Source organism: Boleophthalmus pectinirostris, unplaced genomic scaffold, assembly GCF_026225935.1.
Source record: "Boleophthalmus pectinirostris isolate CB_2022bp ecotype Guang Dong unplaced genomic scaffold, ASM2622593v1 HiC_scaffold_442, whole genome shotgun sequence".
NCBI lineage: Eukaryota > Metazoa > Chordata > Actinopteri > Gobiiformes > Gobiidae > Boleophthalmus > Boleophthalmus pectinirostris.
Genome location: NW_026571372.1, coordinates 1 through 25,000, shown reverse-complemented (window position 1 = coordinate 25,000; position 25,000 = coordinate 1). Strand labels below are relative to the sequence as shown.

Here is a 25,000-nt window from a genome sequence, read left to right as displayed (position 1 = left end):
GACCTGTTTTAGATCCGAGGTCTCCAACCTTTTTGCTTCAATGAGCTACCTTTCTAAATGAAAATGTTAGAGAGCTAATAAATTTAGCAGTTGCAAGAAATTGTGTTTATAGTCAAGCCCTACATGGGGTAGAGTTAGATGCCTATAAAACAAGCCATTATCCAGTTATTAGTTATGCATCGAAACTATACATGATTTATAATGGTAATAGGAATTTCCTTCAGCAAAGTTTTGTAATTCAGCAAAATACGTATTATTGAGAAAGTCCCTTGGTGAGAAGGGGGTTAACAGCTGCTGGTAGCTCCCAAGCTTCAGGTTGAAGACCCCTGTTCTAGACCTTATCTTGGGGCTAAATTTGAAGTTTGACTGAGCATAGTCAGTTGTACCCCTTATTGTTTTCACCTGTTTATGTTCTGCTTTAGAATGAGTTCACAGCCACTTCATTATTAAAACACACTGTACCCCTGTGTTTAGGATGTCACGGGCACTGACCCGCGTTGCCACTGGTTACGAGGTCAGAAGATCACGGACATAAAAACTGTGGCCTGGATGATCACCCTTAGCGATGGGGTTCATAACTTTATCGACGGTTTGGCGATTGGAGCCTCGTTCACTGTGTCTGTGCTCACCGGCTTCAGCACCTCCACTGCCATCGTCTGTGAGGAGTTTCCACATGAACTAGGTAAAATATAGTAATACACATAAAGTCTGAGTATTTATCAATTAGTTATTATTGATATCTGTATCTGTTGCTGCACTATGCAACTTTTCTGGTTGTTTTCATCGGGATGTTATAGACTTAAACTTAGACAAACTTTATCCCACACAGGAAATTATTTGGACACAGTAGCTCACACATCACAATAAATATTATAAATATAATAATAATAATACATTCAAAATAGGTAGCAAACATAGCTAGAGAGACTGGTGTCAAATAAGGCATAATTATATAAATGTATAAGAAAATATAGAAATATAGTAACACAAGTATATCTCAATTGTTATGTCTGGAATGTTGCACAGTATGCATTATACGTATTTATCTTGCATTTAATCAATAACTTGAAATGTAGTATATGAAAATTGTGGTGGGAGTTGCCTCTCCGCAGATCTGACCTCTAACTTGGCCTGGTGGCGCCGTATGCTTGTCTACATGCACATAGATAAGTCAGTGCCATACTGTAGAAAAGTAATAACATCTCCATTGAGACAAGCAGGTGGCACGCTCAGGTACCAGAAAATTTGCTTTGTACACTTTTAACCAGGACAGTAAACCAGTATCATAGCAACAAGATGAATCACAATTTTAATGTTACATAAGAAATTGCTACAGTTTCACTTCATGTTATATCATGTCTTTATGGGGCCCTATGTTAAAAACCTGCTATGCCTGTATTTTTAGACCTGTACTAACACATTAGTTGTGAAAATTGTTAATCTAATCTCAACCACACTTTATTTATCAGCAAGATCTCAATTAGATTTCCAAAATTGCTCAGGCCTAAAATACCAGGGACTCTTCTCCAGATTTTCAATGATTGTGTTATTGAGTATATAACTGGAGTACTAGTCTAATTTACAATTTTAGGATGGTTTAGATTGGTGATACTGGAAAACTCATAGACATCTAAACAAGAGAGAGCATGTAAATTCCAAACATGAATAACCCCTGCAGGAACTGACTTTCTATCAAGCAGTCCGTGGTGGAAGAAGTACTTAATTTTGTTACTTAAATAAAAGCACAGATACCAGGGCAAAAAATACTCAAGTAAAAGTAAAACTATCACATGAAAAATCTATTTAAGTAGAAGTATTAAAGTAGCTGTTTAAAAATGTACTTAAAGAGTATAAAGTAAAAATATTTCAAAAATTTTTAGGTTTAATAAAGCTTCAAATGTACTTATTTTGATAAAGATTTGTGCTGAATTTTGTTTAGTAGAAACAATTAAATTTGTATATTTTTATAGACTTGTTACTTACATCATACTCACTTCCAGTAAAAAAAAAAAAAAGTATAATGGAGTGGAAAGTACAGATACTGTCTCTCAAATGTAGTGCATTAAAAGGAAAAGAAAGATTGTACTGAAGTGCAGTACTTTTATTTGGCTACGTTCCACCACTGCAACCAACTGAACATTTTAGCAGAAGAGGCTTTCACTTCTTATTTTAATTCCATATACGATATTTAGACTTCTTAAATGAAGGATCTTGATACCAAACTATACAGTGGTTTTGACTCACTTCCTTGTTTTTTATTCACCTAAATGTCTTTTTCATTGTTTAAGGTTAAGCAGGTGATTTCTGTGTTTTTCCAATCCGTGGTCCAAGTTGGCAGCGGTTGCTATGTCAACTAACCACAGGTGGAAACTAAAATTCCGTTCACACTTATCCATAAAGTCATTACTAAATGTTTAATTTAAGAGCTAAAGATGTTTCCATAACAACGTAACTGAGTGTAGGCTAGTGTATTTAATTATAATTTCTGTACTCGATCAGCAACTTACTTGCCCAATCACATTTTAGCCTACACTAAAAATCAAGCTCAAATTCCATGATTCTCAAAACATTGTCATCTTTTTATCCAAAGATAAGACCTACTAAACCGAAGGACAAAATCTTTAATACCGATCCCCTTAACAGCACCACTGCACTGTATTTGTGAGTAAGTAAGTATTTATTTAGAAATGTCTTTCACAGACATTTCTGTCCCCAAAGACACTTTACAGAGCATTATTCAGCATTATTCATTCACTCTATACCCTGGTGATGGTAGCCCTGGGGCACACTGACAGAAGCACAGCTGCCATGCCACTCAGCGCCATCGGTCCCTCCGACCACCACCATCACTCACACTACTTTCATACTAGGCAAATTGGGTGAAGTGTCTTGCCTAAGGACTATTTAACTGACCTTGACTATAAACTGTTTATGGAGATCTATGCATGTTTTGGGTTGATGGGGGAAACCGGAGCACCCAGAGGAAACCCATCCAGTGGAGAAACATGCAAACTCCACACAGAAAGGCCCGGGCGACCCGGGAATCGAACCCAGAACCTTTTTGCTGTGAGGCATGAGTGCTAGCCACTCAGCCACTGTGCCGTATTTGTATATCCAAGTCTATTTATATTTACCTTATTTCAGTGCATTCCTTTATTTTTGTTTTTTCATAGTTCATGCATATTATTATTCTTCGTTTAGTTCCTAGCTTGTGAATTTTGTTCACTGACAATGGCAATAAATCTCTGGTTCGGATAAGGATTAAAATCGGACTAAGTAGGCATCCTCCTTGCATTACAATCAAACAACGGTAAAGTTTTTTTTTTTTGTGGCAACACACAACTCCAGGAAGTAGTCTGTCTTGGTGTGCAGATTCTCAATTAGCAGCTTCCAAAATAGGTCATGTTAAGGCTCCACATGCTTTCAGTATTCAGTATTTCCAAGCTCTAGATATAAATACACAATGGTAAAACAGTCCTTGTTCCATAAAGTATAGGGTACATTAAAATATCTAAACTTGGTATGCAGTTTATATTGACTTGAATGAACCAATCCAAAACTACGATGACCACAAAATAAAGTGAGACTAGATGCAAGCACTTTTTTTCAAAACCTCTTTCTGTTTGTTATAACAACATTTGGTTTTAATGGGTTCGTTGCACTTGCTTTTCAAATGTAGATATAAGCCACATTCAAACTTGTATATCAGTGGGGAATTGATGTCAGTCACTGTTATAAGCTCTATTTTTCTTTTTGATTAAGAAGTTTGATACATTTAACACTGATCAATTGTAGTTTTAAAAACTCATCAAAACAGATTTAATACTATAGTGATTATTATTAGTATACTTGCTTTTGCTATTAATCACTTTGAGCTGACAGATTTCACTTTGTGCATGCAAGTAAATAGACATTGAATGTTGAAAGCTGTTAGTATGTTCTTACATCAAGATCTTTTCTAACTGAAAAGATAGACTGACAAAATATAACTCGCTTTAGGTCTCAGCAGTTCTTAGTTCTGCCCTATTTAACTGATTACTTGTGCATCTGTCTCCCCCTACAGGAGACTTTGTGATCCTGCTGAACGCTGGGATGAGTGTCCCACAGGCCATTTTCTTCAACCTGTTGTCTGCTGTGTCCTGTTACATTGGTCTGGTGCTGGGGATCCTTCTTGGGAGCAGCTTTGCCCCTAATGTGATCTTCGCTATTGCCGGAGGAATGTTCTTATATATTGCTTTAGCTGATATGGTAAGTTCACAGTTTAGAGCTTTTAAAAAACGCAAATGGTCCGATCTGGCAACAGTAAATGTGTAGTGCATTTTTAATTTAAATACTTTAAAAGACATAACTTGAGAAAATGACTATCTATTGAAAGAGGTTATCAGCACGTTAAACAAAAACAACTAGACTTACATAGCTTTTCTGAAGCCAAAGTTTTGCTATCAACCAGATAGCTTCATCAGGACATCATTGCTTTTGTTTAACTCACTGATAATATCTTATTCCTGGATTTTTTGGAAATCATCAAGAAGTTGTTTCAGCCTTTGGAAGCATTTAGTATCTTGCCATTAGACTGCAACATTGTCCCTATTAAAACTTGGAGCAAAGTTATTATGATTTTGAATCAAGGTACTGAGGGCAGATTGGGTCTGTCTTATTGCCCCACAACCTCTCTTTTCCTTTAACTAATTTTGAGTAGGAAAATTCACAGATTTTAACCAGTATAACCAAAGTAGTAGAATACCTTGCTTAAAGGCACAAATGCAGAAAAGAACGGACGTATGCAGGTTAAAATAGGGGTGAGTGGCAATACACAATATAAATAATTTACCACAAAAAAAAAAAAATCTGTCTGGACAAGCTCAGTTTAGATTTTGTATAGTCAATCTTAAATTTAAGTAACTTTTCATTTTAGTTTAATCCCAATTTCTGGTGAGCTACTGACTTCTCTTTCTCTTTATACCACCAATAAAACAGTAACACACAGACCAATATACTTGCTGAGGTGCAATTGCAAGGAACAGCAACTTGAAAAAAATTTAAAATGCAAAGCACAAATAGGTGACAGATGTCCAAAACATTTTATTTCTGATTATTTTTCAGCAAATAGCCATTGTCAGATAATTTTTCTTTCTTTCTTTGACCCAGAGTGTATGCCTCTGTATCCCATACCATTCGCTGTACAATGCCCCAGTATCACAACTCACAAAGCTTCAATTGTCCTTTCTCTTTCAGTTTCCAGAGATGGACAATATCGCTCGGGAGCAGTCTAAGCGCTCGTCCAAAATTGTATTCTTCCTGATCCAGAATGCAGGACTCCTCACCGGATTCACCATTATTCTCCTCATAACGATGTTCGCCGGAGACATCAACCTGGGCTAAACTGGACCAAAACTAAATAAAAACCCTTAAGTCACATGCTGCTTAAAAACCTGCTTTCTCAACAGAGCAGGAAGGAAAGTGAATGTAAAAACCAAATGCTTAAGGAAAACTTTTAACTTTTAGTGGACTGTTTACTCCTATTAAAGGGAAAATCTTTGCAATCATTTGTATGAAATGTAGTTAAATTTATTTTAAGGAGACAATAAATTATTTTTTCAGTCTTCATATATTGTGAGATATTTATTTGAACAACTTTACATTGTCATTCTGAGTTTACCTACATTAATGCTTCTGCTGTTAAACTAAATATCAAGTTACATTTATATTTCAGGAACATGCTAATTAATTATCTCATGTGTCATTGTTTTAAAAGCAATTTTTGGAGTTGGTGCATTGTTTTTAATATTGTAAGTCTCTTCCTTTAAAGGGCCCATATTATACTGTTTTCTGATCTATGTTATAATGTTGTTTTCCTCATCAAAACTTTGTGTCATTCACACAAACCCTGCATATTTAGGCTGTCTTCTTCTCACTCTGTTCCACCTTGTGATGTCCCGGTGATGTCATGTGGTAAAACAGGGAGTGCTCCACTGTGCTTTTAAAGTCCATATACCTTACACCACACTAGAACATACATACACTAGAATCATTTGAATAATTTCAGCCTTGAATTGCCAAGGTCAACTGAACTAAAGGTAAAAGGTAGCTGGTAACTTGAAAACTACTGCTTCATGACATCACACTGTGGAACAGAGCATTTTGAGCTTTGGAGATGCAGACAGACTAATAATAAAGCATTACTCAAACATGTAGGACCTTTAACAGTAGCCTTGTTTGACTTCTTTTGACCTTATTTTTTAAGTTGCCCTTTAACTTACTTTAATTCCCCTTTGCCTTCACTAAAATGAAACATTAATCCAGGGTTGGGCAATTCTTTTTTCCATGCGAGACATGAGAAACTGAAAATATTGTGGAGGGCCAGGCCAAAATGAAACTTAACTCAATTCTGCATAATATGAATAGTATTTCTTTATAAAAAGTGGTCTGCCTTAACCAATGTCTTTGGTGTTTGACCTTTAATGGAGGGTCTTTCATTTTATGTTTATTCAAAAGCATTGGGACTGTTGCCAAAACAAACCAACCCACTCCTAAAAGCAGATGTTTAATTGTGTAAATGTGGGGCATTCATATTATTTTATTTTGTTCATTTTTTCTTTATGCTTACATTTGTTGTTCATGTTTTAGAAGTTGGCCAAAAATTTGTCACTTTATTGCAGCTTATGTGGTAAACTATAATTGGATGAATTATTGCCTGGGTTTCATCATGATGAAAAATTAGGATGGTTGCCTTAGTAATTAACAATTCAAAACAAAATATTATCATATATATATATATATATATATATATATATATATATATATATATATATATATATATATATATATATAAACCCGCGAATAAACACAAATATAACATGCCTAATCATTTAGTAATAAAGGAATTGAAAGGTGTTTTAGAAACTTTTATATAATAGTGTAGCTTTGGAAAGAAATGAATTCTAAAAAAACACATAACAAAGGTCAGAGCACAGATGATCAGCCAATCAGCGTCTTCGACAAACCGATTAGGGTGCATTCACGTAAATTTGTGCGAACATTTTCGTTGGTACAGAGTTTTGTACAGGGTTTAAATAATCAACTAATTTCAACCTTATACGCTACATCTGGGTTTGTGGGCACAAATATATTATGGATTCTAGTGAATATTTATTATGGAATAACAGCTAAGTAATCACAGCCCACCACAGTAATCTTATCACTAAACCATTTTACATTTTGTTTAACTCATTCTACGACTGCTACTTGAACGCACCACAGGAGAAGGAAGCAGAGCGCAGAGAATGAAATGATACAAATGTGACTTTGGACAACTTACTTGTCTTCGTTTTGGAAGAACCAGGGTTTGGAGGCTATTTGGACCACTTCAGACAAACTTCGAGGTATGCTTTAACTGCATCTAGTCAATTGTATCTTGTAACGCATTTATTCTGAGATATATAATGAGGCTAACGTTGTGCGTAGCTAGCTGTTGTCCTTATGAGAATTATAGACACAATTAGAACATTTAACTGTAGGATAATTTTACACTTTACACCACTTTTAGAAAAAAGCCTCTTTAATTCATTGACATTTCATGATATGAGGTTAAACAGTAATAATACATCGATTCACCGTTTTGTCAACATTAGTGATGTCACGTGACCTTGTGTGATTTGCGTAAATAGCTTTTAACCCAGTTGTTCTGTCTGCATTTTATGTCCTTTAGCAAAGGATTGTAGTTTTAAAAGCTTAAGATGTGCTATTCTGTTTCTTTTATTAATTATATTTTGAACTTCTTTGTGTAGCTCAGGCATATACATGATTTCTTTTGACATTGACTGACAGTGCATGTTAAATTGTAGTGTGGTGGTCTAAAAACAGGTCTTTCCATTTTGTAGCTAATATCATTGTCAATTGGTAGAAGAAAAGACAGTATAGACTATTAATTTTGTGTATATTGTTGTCCCTCATAATTTCATATTTTTCCTATGTTGGAAGGAGGACAGAGCCATGGCCGCCAGTTTCCAGATCAGAAAGTTTCGTGATGAGGATGCAGAGGCGGTCCAGGAGGTCTTCACTGTCGGGATGAGCGAGCATGTGCCCTCTTCTTTCACACACATTTTAAAGCAGCCCCTTACTCAGATGGTGCTCATGTGTATGTTCTGTGCTCTGATGACAAGCTCAAAATCCTTCCTTTTACCGATCCTTGCTGTTACATTACTTCTTGCAGCTATTCGCCAGCTAGTTGTCCACATGTTTAACGCCTACATCGAAACCTCACTCAAAAAAGACCTGCAGAACATTTCAGAGACCTACCTCAAGCACAAGGATTCTTGCTTTTGGGTGGCAGAGGTAGATGGGCGTGTTGTGGGTACCGTAGGTTGTCTCCCAAATGAGAACGTGCCTGAAGCGTTGGAGCTGAAGCGTATGTCTGTGCGGCGCAGTCATCGTGGCATGGGCATCGCCAAAGCTTTGTGCAGGACAGTGGCAGACTTCACTCGAGAAAGGGGGTATGCAGCGGTTGTCCTTTACACATCTGTGGTACAAAGAGACGCTCAGCACCTCTACGAGCACATGGGCTATGAGAAGACCAAGGAGTTTTCTGCGCCAGACTTTATTGCCAAAATAACTAACTTTAATTTGTTTGAATATAGGCTGCAGTTGAAAAAAGATGACTGAGTTGAATATTATGTTATATTACTTACTTTTCTGTAAAGGAAGGTGATTTAAGTATAGAGTTATCTTTATGTCCAATGTACTTTCATGGGGCAAAACATTTGAATGCACATTTCAAGGTTTGTTATAGACAGATACACACAATTGATGCACAAAAAGAAAAAGGTGTCCTTGTTCTTGTATAATATATTCTCTATTATGAGCTGTTTAATCATAGACCAACAAATGAGTAAAAGGTGCATTATGTAACTTTTCTGATGAAGAGACTGGGGACTGTTACTTGACCAAGTTGCTGGTCAACTTTTATAGTAAGAATCTATGTTTTTGAAGGTATTTTTTAGCAATATAAACACGTGGAATGAATGAAAGATAAGTTTCCAGAAGCATTCCAGGCAAAGCAATAAGGAAACGGGCAGATGTGAACCTTCCACCAGAAAAGTTACATAGTAACCTTTAAGTCAAATCACTGTTATGGAAAACTAAAGTTTGGCTGGTGTAGTCTCAAAATTTAATCAAAAAAATAATGGAAAAAAAAGAAAAAACTCTTATTTGACCTGTAAGAGGGCCTACTCCTGCTTGTTTTCATGGAAATATTGTTCTTTTTACTATAATGTTCCATAAAATATCTATTCTAAAATCACTAAAATGAATCCATGGAGAATGTTCTGCTGGATTAAAATATAATCATGTAAATTTTGGTATGTTTTCGCTATATTTAAGGAGAGGGCATTGGTTACAGGTTTAAAACTGGGTAAAATAACAGTTTTTCCTTTATTACCTGACTCAATATATTCATAGAGACCTGATAATAAGTATACCAAAAGAGTTACATTCACCATGTACACTAATATGTGTCTTAAAATAGACTGTACTGACCTCATGCCCAGCGCCAGATCCTGTAAAGGTAAAATCAAATTATTGATCAGATCATCAGTGTATTATCACACCACTCACTTCCATACACAGAAACAGCCATTCTGAGAGTTATTGTCTAACTTTTAATAAGTGCTTTGTTGACAGCTTGCATCTTCCTTAGAAACTTATCATTTTCCAATTTTTTCTGTTTGCCTGTGTAAAGTAAACCCATAATTTAATACATAATGTCATTTTAAACTACAGTGTGTGATTGAGCTGGGGATAATTCATTGTAATTCTTTGTATATTCCTTAAAACATGTCTTTTAATATGACTAGGTTAAAACAATAAGAAACTGGCCACAACTCTGACTGACTGCATTGTTTTATGACTGTTATGATATAATTAATTGGGGTTTTTTTTATAATGATTTTTTTCTTAATTAAAAAAATGTTATTTATAAATTCTGTCTAGATGTTTTATTAGATCTCCCACAGTATGTTAAAAACTATTAATGGCACAGCAAGAAGCAACGATAGGAGATAAAGTATAGTAAATATACTTCTGAAATGTATTTACCAAGTACTATATCACAAACTAAAATCACAGACTAGTGTGACATGTTACTTGCAGCCTTATTGTCCCTCACACTATTTATACCAAACTGGTACAGCTCCTTCTGGTACTTGAACAGCTCTTTTATATGAGGGTTTGCCTCATTTAAAATTCATTCTATCCACTTTTTGTCCTCCTTTGGATAATTTTTTGTTTAGAACTACCGTGGAAATGCTGTAGTCCATTTTTAGACCTGATTTAGCCCTAAGTTAGACTTGGGATAGTCCTGTTATATACTTCATTTAAATCTAATGGTACTAGGAAAATCAAATCTTTTCCTTGGTGGTACACCATAGGCACACTATGTAACTTTTCTGGTCTGTCACCTGCTCCATGGTGATGTCATTGCTTTGCCTGTGTTCCACGGTATAGCATTTAATGTATCTATCTAGGATTTGTTTTCATTACAGATATCTTGAAAAACAGGCTTGCCTGACAACTGATCTGATCTGTAACTTGGCCTGGTGGCGCCGCAGGTCTCTATGGAGATGGATAAATTAAATGCTATACTTTGGATCACTGTAACCAAGCAAAGCAATATAACATAAGCAATTTAAGAAGTTGCGTAGTGCACCTTTAAGAGAATCATCAAATCAAAGTTCAGGCTGCAGTTTTATTCAGTGTCCACTAGGCGGCGCCACATCATCAGCGCCAGAGCAGCAGCAGAGTCCGTGCGTAATGTGCGTAACAGGCAAAATCGAAACTCATGAGTTCACCTTCAGATAAATAGTTAGTGCCCCACTTTTAAGCCTTAGAATATTGATTTATTCCACTTGGACAAAATGAACGGGTCTTTGCATTCTTCTTCTAAAGCTGTGGACATTAAACTAAAACGAGGTCCTTCAGGTAAGAAACTTTAGCAGTGTTAGCTCAGTGTTAGCTTCTGGTTTAGCCACTGCAAAAATCACCACAGGAAGGCTAAAAGCGTTTGTGAAAGTAGTCTATGTTTGTTTACCACGGGTTTTCCTAATTACCTAATCTCCTGTAAGTATTAATTATCCATTTTAGTGAGTTGACAACATTGTAATGTATTTAGATTAAGTTAATGTGTGCCTTTTGTTGCATCAGATTGGCACAACTTTCACTTTTGCCTTCCACGTTGAGATTTATTGGCAATTTATTCAGAAACAGCTCGTATTTTATATATGGTGATGTAACACAGGCCTACAAGCTGTCATATAATCTGTTTGCCCTTTGAACCATAGAGATAAAAGCTGTAATTTATTAAGTTATTTTAATATTAACTTACTGTAAACATCTAGGCAACATTATTGGGCTTTGTTGATAAGAAAATGTGTGTTTTTGTTTAGGTTTGGGCTTCAATATCGTTGGGGGCGTGGATCAACAGTACGTGGTGAATGACACTGGCATTTATGTGTCTAAAATAAAGGAAGATGGATCTGCGGCGGAGGACGGCAGGCTTCAGGAAGGAGATAAAATTCTGGCGGTAATACAGTATTTTGTCTTTTTTCAAGGAAGTTTGGGCAAGCAGATGTCATTTGCAGGGGCATGATACTGATACTAATGTAGCTTTTAGGTTTTAACTTGAAGTCTAAGCATTTGTTTCACTTATAGTCCATCAAATATCAGGGAGATGTTTTGTCCCTCATTTTTCAACTTCCTACTTGATATTTTTTCCCTATAAATGTAGTTATGAAAGCTGCACCATGGAACTTTTTACTGCAGCGTTTCTCTTAGTTTTGGTTCAGACTATGGTGGCAAGGTCAGAGTTTAAATGTCACTTATGGAAACTTAAGTTTTTTGTATTTCAACAGTATTTTTGAACAGTGTAGTTACTTTTTTATTTATTTGATAGGGACAGTGCATAATAATGAGCATCTGTGCTGTGTCCGTAGGCCGGTGACACAGTAGACAATACAAAATGCAAAACAGTTACAAAGAGACATAACATAGAAGAGTAAAAGGCCAGATTAAAAATGTTCACAGACTTGGTTATCCTTCATCCATAGTTTAAGGTGCAAGTTGAATGTAGACAGAGATGGACTTTCTCTTATTCAGTGGGAGACTGTTCCAGTAATTAGTTATGTATAAAACAACAAAGTATCATTTTGTTATGTCAAAGTTTAGTCCATGTTCTTTTTAAACTACGGAGGACAATTCTAGACTATAGGGGGCACCATAGTCTAGTAATGGGAATATAAATAATATATATATAATAGTAATGTTATCGTTTTACCGGAATGTTCCACAGTATAGAATAGAATTTTGCAATTTTGCATTTATTTCATTACAGATGTTTTTTTGTTTTTCTTTCTGTGATCTAGTATAAATATGCAGGTGGTTTATTGGAGCTTATAAAAGGGGGTGTTTAATATGTAATATTGACTGATTATTGTATTTTTCTGTAGATAAATGGTGTAAACCTTGAAAATCTAAAGCATAGAGAAGTTGTGGATCTGTTTAGAACAGCAGGAGATGATGTAGAACTGAAAGTCCTCAAAAAGGTATGTGCATATGTTATTTGAACAATGCTTACAATTTCAATTATTTAAAAAGTAGATTTATTTGGAAAAAAAAAATGTTTATGATTTTACCATTACAGTCTTCTCGCCACATGAATGGACCTTTTGGATCACAACCGGACCATGACTCCTCCATCTCGACTTTGGGACTATTAGCTCTGTTAACGGCGGGTGTTGCTGTTGCTGCTTTTATTTACTTTCGAGGCAGGCAAGTTTAGGCTGCCATTTTAATTATACTGAAAAATGTCTGAAATCACAATTGCTACGGGCCAAAGAAATCACCAGGAATTCAAACTCTAGTTGATGAGTTTGTCTTGGTCTTTGTGTTTAAAGGGCCCATATTACGCTATATTCTCATCAATGTTGCTGCCTCATCACAAACATACCGGGAGTTGTGTTTTGTTTCATTCGCACATGTTTAACACACAATCCCTGCATATTTAGAGTTTTTCTCTAAAACAGAAAACACTCTGTTCCACCTGGTGATGTCATGTGGTAATACTGGAAGTGCTCCACTGTGTTTTGAACCACCATATACCTTCACTAGAATGATATGGATGATTTCAGCAATGAAATTGCCAATCTCACTGAACTAAGGGTAGAAGGAGCTGTAAACTTGGAAACTACTGATTCACAAAGGAAAACATTTTGAGCTTTGCAGATATAAACAGACTAAAAGGTTACTCAAACGTGTGTGAATAAAACAAAACACAACTCTGGGTATGTTTTTGGGGAGATAACAACATTATAACATTGCTTAAAGCTCTTACGAGTCAATTTGCGTAATATAAGACCTTTAATGATTGGTAGCTCCTTTGCACGTTTCCAATGCAAAACTATGCTCTCTTCTCACAGAGGTTACTTAACTGAAAGGAAGTGGAAAAAACGATGACATTCCCGCTGCAGAGCTGAGCCGCGCTAAGCTATTCTGGCAGCAGTTTATATTTATGTAAAAAAGGAAATCAACTATTGTTTTATAATAGGCAAACTGAGCTAAAGCCATACTTATTTTGAATATTTAGAGAAATTATGGCTGCAAATCTTGATTGTTTGACTAACAAAAATCAACTCTTGCTGGAGAGCTAAACCAAGGGTCCCAAACTTTTTTTAGTCAATGGGCCAAAATGAATATGTATTAGCAGATCGAGAGTAATACCTAATGTTTTTCATGTTAATTTTGTCAAATTTTTGGTCAGTTATTGTACTTTTTGGGGGGATAAACTGTTATGAGCTCCTTTTCAGTGCAAAATTGAATCAAAATAGAGTTTAACTCTGATTTGACAAACCAAAGAATAAAATGCATGACCAGTTGAATATGCATTGGCAATTATATTATAAACTTTGCTGAAATTATTAAAGAAGGATTTATATTTTTGCCTGAGTGAGAACAAACCATTGCACTTTGAATACATCACTGGGAATGATTTGATTTTGCACTGTAGAGAAACAGCAGTACTGTTCGACCCATAACAGAAACTATTTACTAAGTATTTGGAGTGCCTTCTAGCTTTCTTGACAAAATGGCAGATGTTGTAAGTTAGCTTCTTGCTTCTCCAGAAATGAAAATCAAATAATGTCATAAACACTAAAAGCGTGTGTGGGATTCCAGTTAAAGGTGTCACTGTATAACTTTTATGATGATTGTTTTGCCTGAAATGTTTCACAATATGGTATTAAACTTGTTTATTTTGCATTTATTCTATTAAGTGTTTTTATTGCTTAAAATGCCAATCTAACACGGGCATTCTTGGATACACTGACATGCCTCTCCATAGATCTGACCTGTATCTAAGCCTCGTTTCATTTCTGCTTACCTTTAGGGAGGCAGAAGAGTTTAGTACTTTACTGTGGAACATTCCAGGCAAAGCTGTAACTCCACAGCTCCATGGATACAACAAAAGTTACACCATGCACCTTTAAAGGTTTTGTATCTTGTCAATTTCAAACTGATCTTCCATGTTAAATCCCAAGTGCATATTATGGTTGAATCTCTGCTAACAGCTAAATATGTGTCAGAAATGTCATTCAGGTCTAATCTAAATCAGAAATCATGTTGTATATTTATAAAGGGAACCGCTAAAGTATTGTTCGCTAGAATAATCATTGTAGCAAAGCTCGGATTGTGTATTTTTGTAAGCAGCTGCCCATGTTTATGAAGGACTTTTTTGCACTAGCAACAATCACAATTCAATCACAACAATAGATGTGGATGTGCTTGTCCGTATTGTCTCACTGCAGCCTGTATTTTACTGTAATATCTGTAAATACATTTCCATTTGCTCGCCTCAAATATGTGAATATGTGCATTATGCCAGAATAAAGACCACAACAGAAGAACTATCAAAATGAATTGTTTATTTTTTTAATATGACTGATCAGTGTAAAGTAGTTTATAACATTAATAAAAAATCTGTAATAAAAGCTAGTTCCCATTCTTAAAGGGCCTATATGCTGTTTTCTGATCTATTTTATAATGTTACGTCCTCCTCGTCACAAACATACCTGGAGTTGTGTTTGCTTCATTCGCACATATTTAACAACACTGTACACCTTGTGATGTCATGTGGTAATACAGGAAGTTTTAATCTTCGTACACCTTCACTAGAATCATTTGGCTACTAATAAGAAAGTGTTACTCACGTGTGAATGAAATAAAACACAACTCCAGGTTTGTTTTGAGAAGATAATAGCATTAAAACATGGCTAAAACCTCACAAGAGTTAATATTGTTTACTCTAGGACCTTTAAAATGCAGTGTTTAGCGCGGCAGACGGGGGCAGTAGAGCAGTACCATCCCCTCTCCATCAGCTGTGGTCGGAGGATGTCGCTTCGGAGGCAGAAATGATGTAATCAAAAAGCTTCATCTGAACATGGACATTGCCTGAACATTACAGCGAGAAAAGCGAGGATTACCAGCGTTCGGGGGACTTATTTGACCTGCTTTACCCGCGTCTTAAACCGTGCTTTTGGGGTCTGTCTGCGCGGGGGATGCACCGGGGGTTCGCTGCACTTGGATGCGGTACAATCTGCAGTAGTAGCCGGGGATGCTACGCTCAGTCTCGCCGCTACTTGCCTCGGCTCTCTCCGCGGTGATCGAGCTCCATCCCCCGCCTCAAAAATGACCCACACCCCGCCTCCATCCGCGACACCGAACCGCCCTTTCTGCTGCCCGCTCCTGGCCTCTTCCACCCCGGCTTTGAGCTCCCACACTTGCAGGCCGTGTATGTCCTCTGTGGATCAAGTTACCACCGTGTCCAATAGTGATTTTTAGCAGTGGTGGTCGCTTCAAAATTCAATCACATCACCAATTTATACACTTATTCTGTATTATTCATATCCTGGACACCTGTATGGCTTCGTGACAGTTCGCTTTGTGGACATTTGAGGGTTGTGGATAATACGAAGATATGTCCAGGCTGTACCGGGCGATCTGCAGCCCTCACGCCGCCTCTCCAGCAGCTGTCCGCGGCTTGGCCCTGTGACTTCAGACCGCTGCTGTTGTGGAGGAGCAGCTGAGACGCAGAGGGCGGACGGTTGCCTTTCCATCTCAGGTCTAAACCATGGCCAATGAACCTGTTATCCTTAATGTGTACGACATGGTAAGGAGTCCAGCCGCGATTACCCAGTTAATTAAATCCATGTTTTCTTTGACAGATGTTTTCAGGCTGACATTCAATACTGGGCCAACACTGAAGGTAACAGGCTACAGATCAGATCAACTCAGTCATTCAATCAGTCCACTGTATTCTGTAGCTAAGAATACATACTAAACCATTTTCAAGTCAGCTGTCCTAGATGAAATTAAATGATTTAAAGCTGCACTATGTAATTTGTGTCCACTGCATGCTTGTCCCCAATGGATATGTTCTTTGCCTGGAATGTTTCACTGCATTTTACTCAGTTACCAGTGTTTTTGTGACTAAAATTACCTTGAAAAACATGCATTGTTACTGTGAGTGGGATTGCCCCTTCACAGATGTAACCTGCTGCTGCCTCAAGGTAAACCTATGTTGCACATGATAGGTCTATGTTTAATGCCATACTGCCATACTCCATAGAGGCAAGCAGATGGTAGATCATACAACCAGAAAAGTTACGTAGTGCAGCTTTAAAACTTTGGGTTTGTTTCTGCACATAGGGAATTCACCTGTTTTTAGTGACTTTATTGTCTTATTTTCTTCTCTTATTGTCTCAAGCAAATTAGTTAATGGATTGTGTCTTAATTTTTACATTTTATCAGACTTAATCAGGTCAACACCAGGTCTAATATTTCTAATACCACAGTACCAATGTGATCGGTTTGCTTCAATTTCTAGTCATGAGAGTGCTAGTGTGTATGTTTTCCCCAGTGGATTCCTGCTCTATATGTGTGCCATGTAGCTATAAGTAGACATATAATGAAAAGGGTTAAGTATACTGTAAAATCTGGTATGACAAATTAGATCTGATCCACTCTTGAGCACCGCCCTGTGTGTCTCTGTCAGCAGAATCCCACATAAACTACAGCATTGATTTTATGAGGCATGCTGCACGAATAGGGCACGAGCCAAGGACAAAGCAACAACAATGTTTTATAGTGAAAGGAAACAATCACCAAGCTCCTGAATTTTACATGTACTCTGATCACTTAGCTACGCACTTATGTGTATAGTATATATTCTCAAACACAGTGTTGACAATCACCCATAGCAACCATTACCATTGATCATTTGTATAGCGCTATGGCAACAGTAGGCCTGTCACGATAAACACAGATAGATTTATAGTTCAATATAAGTTAGATGTAACAATATATTTTGGGGTTCAATATTTATTGGGAGTACTTTTTCTTTGTAGTAGTGGAAAACGTTTTGTTATTTTTCAGTACTACGATGATATTTGAGTTGTAGAGGGTTGAATTATGAACTTCTATCTTCATTAGTGTTAATTCTGTTATTTATTTATTGCAGCTCATATTTTTTGTACATTTAGAATACTTTTTGTGACATTATTCTGGTGTATGGTTTGGTTTCAGTATTATTGTTGATTGTCTATATTTACAAAATTTGTTATCACGACAAGCTTATTGATCACTTAGCTAGTCACTTAAATGTAGAGAATATATTCTGAGTGTTGACAGTCACCCATAGCAACTGTTACGGTTGATCTTTCAGCACGGCTCTATGGCAGTACTATGTCAAAGGTCATTGTTGAAATGAGTGAGGAGGAGTCCATAATCAGGTTTAGAGTGTTTAATCATAACCTGTAATGGAGCTCAACAGTGACAGCCTGCTCCGGTTCCAAGTACATTTTCCATACATTGTTTTTTTTTTTTTTTTTTTTCAGATATTCAAATATTTAGATTTCAGAGCCATCAAGGAGTTTAAGCAGCTGCGTACTGGTTTATCCATAAGTAGTTTTAAGCCTAAAAAAGTGTATTTAAAAGACACATTTCGGACACAAATTTTAAATAACATTATAGAAGGTCATTAGCTACTTGCCACTTAGCTGATTAGCCTTGAGCAAGCTTTCAAAATTTATTATATTTATTTTTTCTGGAGGTCTATGGGAAAAATGAATGAGAAATTAGGCGTTCACTGCGGAGTTCCGTAACAGCATTAACATGTGGTTGTGTTGGCAGGACTACAACACAAGTACAACATCTAATATAGTACACATAGAATATCTACTGTCATAGAAATAGATGTGCACAAAAACAAACTATTCATAAAGCCATGTTCAGGCTGCCAAAATAATTATATTTGAATCAAACTCACAATTTCAATGGTTGTAATTAGCAAATTTAAAAAGATGCAGTTAGCTCATGTAAAGTTCTCTGCAAATGAAAAATGTTGTTATTATAACTATTATAACTGCTGTCACTGAAATGCATGTGATTTTTGTACAAGTTTAGCAGTTTATTTTCAGTCTTCTCAAATATTAGCGCTCCTGGACGTGTTTAAGAAGTGCATAATGTAAACTGAATTCTGACATTAAAACATAAACTGCAAAACATAACTAATATGCAAAACCTTCCTTGGAGATTCTTTATAAACCAAATATTGCCATTTTTATAGCAGCGTTAGAACATAATTGTGTAACAAATCATGAATGAGGGGGAGGGCGTCCAGCTTAAAACTGTCTGATAATGACAGTAGCAGTGAAGGACACGTGGACTCTTTTCCTGGTCCAAGACGGTGCACTAAGCTTATTGAGTTGAGTTAAAACAACATTATTGATCCAAAGGAGAAAAATACATTTCCCAGAAGTCAGTTGGATGTAACAGCCAGGGTTCAATATTTACAGTGCAGAGGACAAATTATTTTTCTTGTAAAGGAAAAATGTTGATGGTTGTTGGAAGTTTCTGTACTTTCACTATCTGCTCTAAATGCCTGGTTGGTGCTGACATTGCAAACTGAGCTCTAGACAAGTATCCCATTCAGAGACCAGTTCTGTCCCGAGTGAGTATTACGCAACTGTTACTGTCAGACCACAAATGCAAAAGCCCTTTACAGTGAAAAGTGGCTCAGTGATATAGCAAAGGATTGTGGCTGTTGGGTACAGCAATATCTGTAGTATTATGAAGTTTTAATATACTTTCAGGCACAATAATTGTATTTTTTTCTTTAAGTAAAATGCGCATGCTTCAATTAACTAGTCAAAGGGTTCATCACCTTCTTATTTCTATGGATATATCACTGCTCTGCCTGCAATGTTCCACAGTATGACATTAAACAGCTCTGCCTTATATTTATTCAATTACAGGTGGTTTTATAGTTCAAAAATATCTAAAAAAACAAGGATTCTGAGTGGGGTCGCCTCTCCACAGATCTGACCTGGTCTGGTTTGGTCTCCATAAAGATAGAAAGGTTTAAAACCATACTGTGAAACCTTCTAGACAAAGCAATAACAGCTCCATGGAGAAAAGTATTTGATGGATCCTCCACCAGAAAATGTACACAGTGCACATTTAACATAGACAAAACCAAGATAAAATCAAAGCTAATTATTAGCATCTAATTAAAAGCAATTAGGGCATTTACAAAGCTTAAGGCAATTATAAGATTAAAAAAATTAGAAATTACATACAACCCTTTTAAATAAAATGGCTTTTTTTTTTTAATATCTGAAACCGGATATTAGTTGAGACTGAGAGCATTAAATAGCAGGAAAGACCAGTTTTCTTTGTTTAAAGGTCCTATATTACACAAAGTTGTCTCTTGTTAGTTTTAAGCCATGTTATAATTTGGTTGTTGCTGTCAAAAATGTACCTGGAGTTGTGTTTTGTTTCATTCACACATGTTTTAGTAATCCTTTATTACTAGTCTGTCTATATCTCCAAAGCTCAAAATGCTCTGTTCCACTTTGTGATGTCTTGAAGAGGTAGTTTTCATGTCAACTCCTTTTACCTTTAGTTCAGTAGATTGGCAATTTCAGGGCTGAAATGATCCAAATGATTCTAGTGTATGTAGTTTAAAAACACAGTGACGTTTTTCCGGCATTACCATATGACATCACAAGGTGGAAACAGTTTTCAGTTTGAGAGAAGAGCTCAGCTTGTTAAACAGGTGTGTTTATGATGAAGAACAATATTATAACATAGATCAGACAATAGTGTAATATGGCCCTTTAATTACATTCTAACTGTATACAATTATAAACTAGTCATCCAAAAATAATAATTTATCAAGCATAACAAAGAAATGTAGGTTACTTTTTGATTCAAGTAGCCTATAACAGTAATTGCAAGTCATTATTACTAAGTACTTCTGATAAGTAAATGCCCTATAAAACAGGAGAAGCTTGAAGAGATGATGAGTCAATCAAGTGCAATGCAAATCAATGCCTGTAGCAGTGTCCAGTGGTGCATGCAGTCAGTCTATGGCAGCTCTGTGGGAGGTACTGGCTCTGTACAAAGAACATGGGCCAAAGAAAGACTCTGACTGTAGCTCTTCTGCTCAGTCTAAAAGGTTTCTAATGTTCAAATGCACTTTTACAATCTCATTTCAGGTTTGTCCTTGGATGTTTTTTTCTGATGGATTGTGTTCACGTAACACAACCACATTAAAGGTCCTATATTTCACAAAATTGAGTCTTGTGAGCTTTACGCCAAGTTAGAATGCTGTTACCTCATCAAAAACATACCCGGAGTTGGGTTTCATTTCATTCACATATGCTCAAAATCCTCTGTTCCACCTTGTGATGTCATGTAGAGGTAGTTTTCAAGTTAGTTTTCAGCCTTTAGTTCAGTAGAGATTGGAAATTCCAGGGCTGAAATTATCCAAATGATTCTAGTGAAGGTGTATGGAGTTTAAAAACACAGTGGAGATTTCCTGTATAACCACATGATGTCATAAAGTGTTTTCCATTTGAAAGAAGAACTCTGAGAAGCCTAAATATGCAGGTTTGTGTGAATGAAGCAAAATATGTTTTTGGTGAGGAAACAATATTATACATAACATAGTTCTTAAAATACATGGGCCCTTTAATTGTCCATAAATCTTGTTGAGCAGGGTGCAGGTCAGGATGGTAGAACTCTCAAAATATTTAGACCAGCTTTAAATCTCTGTAATAATTAAATTTATCCACATGAAAGAAAAAGACAATGCACAAATTTGGTCTATTGAAAGGACTAAAGATGCACTATGTAACTTTTCTGATAGAGGGTGGTTATATTATTGCTATTCCTGGAATGCTTTACTTTGTAGTACGACATTAAACACATTTTCCTAGTATCACTTATTCATTTACAGGTTGGTGTTTTTTATCACTTCGTCCACCTCTGACCTGTAACTTGTCCTGCTGGTGCCACTTGGCTGTTTCCGTGAAGACAGATATGCTCAGTGTTATACTGTGGAACATTTGAGGCAGGTGACTGACCCTCTGCCAGAAAAGTTACATGGTGGACCTTTAGATGATCATGATAATATATAATAATATGACCAATTTGAGGACTAAATAGTAAAAAATAATAGGGTTCAATGTGAACTTTATTTTTGGTTATTTATTTAAAAACTGTTATTTAGGCCTTTGCCCTCTTGTCATCACATTGTAAAATATCATGAATGCATCTAGTCCTGTGAAAGGCCAGAAGATACTAGAGAGAGTAGGGAACAGGTCATGTCGGAAACCTGAGAAGTCCGTGTTGTTGACATGAAGTGAATTGATTGAAATGCTTTTTATTGCATTACTCCAAGACCGGAAATGTGTTTTATAATTAATTACAGACAGATGGGGCAGTGGCAGCTTTTCCCCCTCAGGGTTGTCTGAGAGACTGGGAGTGGAGTGTGGGATAAAAGAAGTGTAAAAACACATAAGCACTCCAAATATTGTCCACAGTGAAAGCAGTGAACATGGTTTTGACTGATTCATGACAACATTTTAAAATAAACACGTTAACTGTTTATGAATTTACTTAAAATAATGCTGATAACTACTCGTATACAAAAAAATGGTAAAATGAGGGTTGTAGGTTCTTGTTGTTAAGTTGTTTAATTGTTGGATGATGTCTTAGTCTAACCTGATTCATCAGCTGGTTTCGCTTTGTGGAAACAGTCTGAATTCTTTCGCTTGACAGTTGGCGGGTACTTTTTTAAGTATGTAATGCAAACTGGTATATTAAGATTTTCCCAAATCCCATAGGAAGAAGGGCAATAATGTCTTTCCCCTTGATAAAATTCACCAAACATTCTTTTTGCTCTGGCTTTAAATCCTCGATCTCGATGAAATTGAATGGAGGCACTAGGTGGCGCCAGCCTGGGTAGCTCAACCAAAGAATTTTATTTGTCTCATTTTTTTTTAAATTAAGGTTATAGGTAAATATAAGACACCAGCGAAGGATGAGAAGATATTGAGTGAGTGAGCAGAAGATTTGGAAGTGATTCATGAGTTCAAGCAGTTTTTTACATATAAATACATTGTTTTCCATGGTACTTTTTTGGCATAAATAACTGGTTTTGAATGAACACCCATACAGTTGTAGTTTTGTTAGTGCAGTTTGGTTTAGATACATAGAGATACACAACTGTTTCAGTAGCTTTTTCAACTCCCCCTTTAAAATGACTAATCAATGGACATGCCTTTAGTCAACCAAGAATTTCTTTAGTTGACTACAGCTTTAACATAACATTAAACATCAAACTAGATAAGATGTAAGTCTTGCATTGCAGATCAGTTTTATCTTCCCTGTCATCACTGTGGAATAACATGGAACTGACAAATTGTCCTCGGTAAAAATAATTCTTGTATCTTGTTAAAATATATGAGCACTGTATGTTTCTACTCCCCCACCTGTTCATTGCATTTCCATTATTAATTATCATTTAATGAGCTGTGCCCAGAAATTACTTGTGTCAGCTGTGTGTTACCCATGACAACACATTTTCATAACGAGTGGCATATTACACTACTGCACTAGACTTGTTCTTTAATTTCACTCCATGTGTTCACCAATTTGCATCATAATTTGTTATTTAGTACTATATTACACAAAATTGATTCTTGTGAGCTTTATGTCACGTTATAATATTGTTATCTCCTCAGTTGTGTTTTATTTCATTCACACATGTTTGAGTGATCCTTTATTATTAGTCTGTCTACGTCTTCAAAGCTCAAAATGCTCTTTTCCCTCTTGTGATGTCATGAAGTGGTAGTTTTCACCTTAAAAGTTACCTTTTACCTTTTAGTTTAGTGAAGATGGGAAATTCCGGGGCTGAAATCTTAAATATGATTCTAGTGAAGGTGTATGAAGTTTAAAAACACAGTGGAGCACTTCTTGTATTACCACATGACATCACAAGGTGGAACAGAGTGTTTTCCGTTTGAGAAAACTCAGTCTAAATGTATGTTAGTGATGAGGAAACAACATTATAACATAGATCAGGATACAGTGTCATATGAGCCCTCTAAGTACTATAGATGCCTTTATTGATCCTACTTGCTCACTTTAGCACACGACTTTACACCCACTGAATTATAAGAAAGATAAAATTGACATAAATGTTTATGTGTTCTTGTTTTTTGCAGTACTGGATAAACGAATACACTTCTAATCTGGGCATTGGCGTTTTCCACTCAGGCATTGAAATCTATGGCAGAGGTAAGATTGGGTCCTTTTTGCAGGGTTCATACAATCATGGAAAACCATGGAAAGTCATGGGAAAATTAATTGGTTATGTAATTTTAGAAGACATTTTGGATTTAAAAAAATAATATATGTACAATTATCTGATCAGTCTCAATGATTGATCAGTTAAATCACTGGTTGAAATATGTCAATTCAAGGTTATGAAAAATTGGGGAATGGTTATGGAGAAATCATGGAAAAGGTGCATTGTGCAAATTTTCTGGTGGAGGGTCGATCAAATTCTCCACAGAGATGTGCTTTGTCTGGAATGTTTCACAGTATGGGATTAAACCTTATTATATCTTCATGGAGACCAAAGAGACCAAATTACAGGTCAGATCTATGTCGAGACAACCCCACTCACAGTTAGAATGCCTGTTTTTCTATGTATTTTTGAGCTGTAAAACAACCTGTAATTGAATAAATGTAAGGTAGAAATGTTTAATGTCATAGTGTGGAACATTCCAGGCAGAGCAATGTCATCTCCATAGTAACAGGCAGGTGATGGACCCCCAACAAAAAGTTACACAGTGCACTTTTAAATTAACATCAGTACGAACCCTGTATTAGTGTGTGTACGGGGGTCTGGCGTCAGGCTGTTGCTTCCCACAGACATGTTGTAAAAATGAAATATGGCATTGTGCTCCTAATAACATGACCTCAATTCTGTGGTTGAGTCACCACTGAGCCACACCGCTCTACAATATATGTGTCTGTGTTACAAAGACACCAGCTCAGACTGAAATAATAGTGCCCTAGTAAAAATACTCCAGCCTCTTGGTCACTATAGCCTGGAAATCAAAAATAGAAGAGATGAATTTTGCCTGCTTGAAGGTGCACTTTGTAACTTTTCAGTTTGGGTTCTGTCATCTTGTTTCTATAGATGTCGTTGCTCTGCTTAGATAGTTCCACAATATGGCATTAGACAGATCTACCTTACATTTATTCAATTATAGTTGGTTTTATTGCTCAAAAATACCTAGAAAAACAGGCATTCTGATTGTGAGTGGGGTTGCCTCTCCACAGATCTGACCTGTAACTTGGTCTGGTGTCCATGAAGATAGAAAGATTAGATGTCATTCTTTGAAACAGTATGGAATACAGCATGGTGGCAAAGTGGTTATTGCTGTCGCCTTACAGCAAGAAGGTTCTGGGTTTGATTCTGGGCCAATTTGGAGCCTTTCTGTGTGGAGTTTGCATGTTCTGTGGAGGTTTCCTCCGGGTGCTCCGGTTTCCCCTACTGCTAAAAACATGTATAATAGGGTTCCCTGTGTGGCCAGGACTA

At 36.4% G+C, this 25,000-nt stretch overlaps 3 protein-coding genes across 4 annotated transcripts; all 3 read left to right on the top strand.

The window, feature by feature from the left end:
• Positions 1–365: 365 nt before the first annotated feature.
• Positions 366–5,607, top strand: LOC129411435 (metal cation symporter ZIP8-like). The gene is made up of 3 exons (XM_055162248.1): positions 366–682; positions 4,064–4,248; positions 5,236–5,607. Exons 1-3 carry the CDS (start codon positions 550–552, stop codon positions 5,380–5,382), a joined length of 465 nt encoding a protein of 154 aa, XP_055018223.1. The 5' UTR covers positions 366–549; the 3' UTR covers positions 5,383–5,607.
• A 1,505-nt stretch (positions 5,608–7,112) lies between these two features.
• nat8 (N-acetyltransferase 8) lies at positions 7,113–9,977 on the top strand. The gene is made up of 2 exons (XM_020921783.2): positions 7,113–7,382; positions 7,981–9,977. The coding sequence occupies exon 2, from the start codon at positions 7,993–7,995 to the stop codon at positions 8,659–8,661; it is 669 nt and encodes a 222-aa protein (XP_020777442.1). The 5' UTR covers positions 7,113–7,382; positions 7,981–7,992; the 3' UTR covers positions 8,662–9,977.
• Positions 9,978–10,761: 784 nt separating this feature from the next.
• synj2bp (synaptojanin 2 binding protein) lies at positions 10,762–14,957 on the top strand. Of its 2 annotated transcripts, none has more exons than XM_055162247.1 (5): positions 10,762–10,974; positions 11,439–11,575; positions 12,498–12,593; positions 12,692–12,819; positions 14,432–14,957. In XM_055162247.1, the coding sequence occupies exons 1-5, from the start codon at positions 10,911–10,913 to the stop codon at positions 14,529–14,531; spliced, it is 525 nt and encodes a 174-aa protein (XP_055018222.1). In that variant the 5' UTR covers positions 10,762–10,910; the 3' UTR covers positions 14,532–14,957. The 2 variants fall into 2 exon arrangements, with proteins under 2 accessions (XP_055018222.1, XP_020777609.1); XM_020921950.2 differs by lacking the exon at positions 14,432–14,957 and adding an exon at positions 13,467–14,304 and having other exon boundaries at positions 10,765–10,974.
• The last annotated feature ends 10,043 nt before the right edge of the window (positions 14,958–25,000 follow it).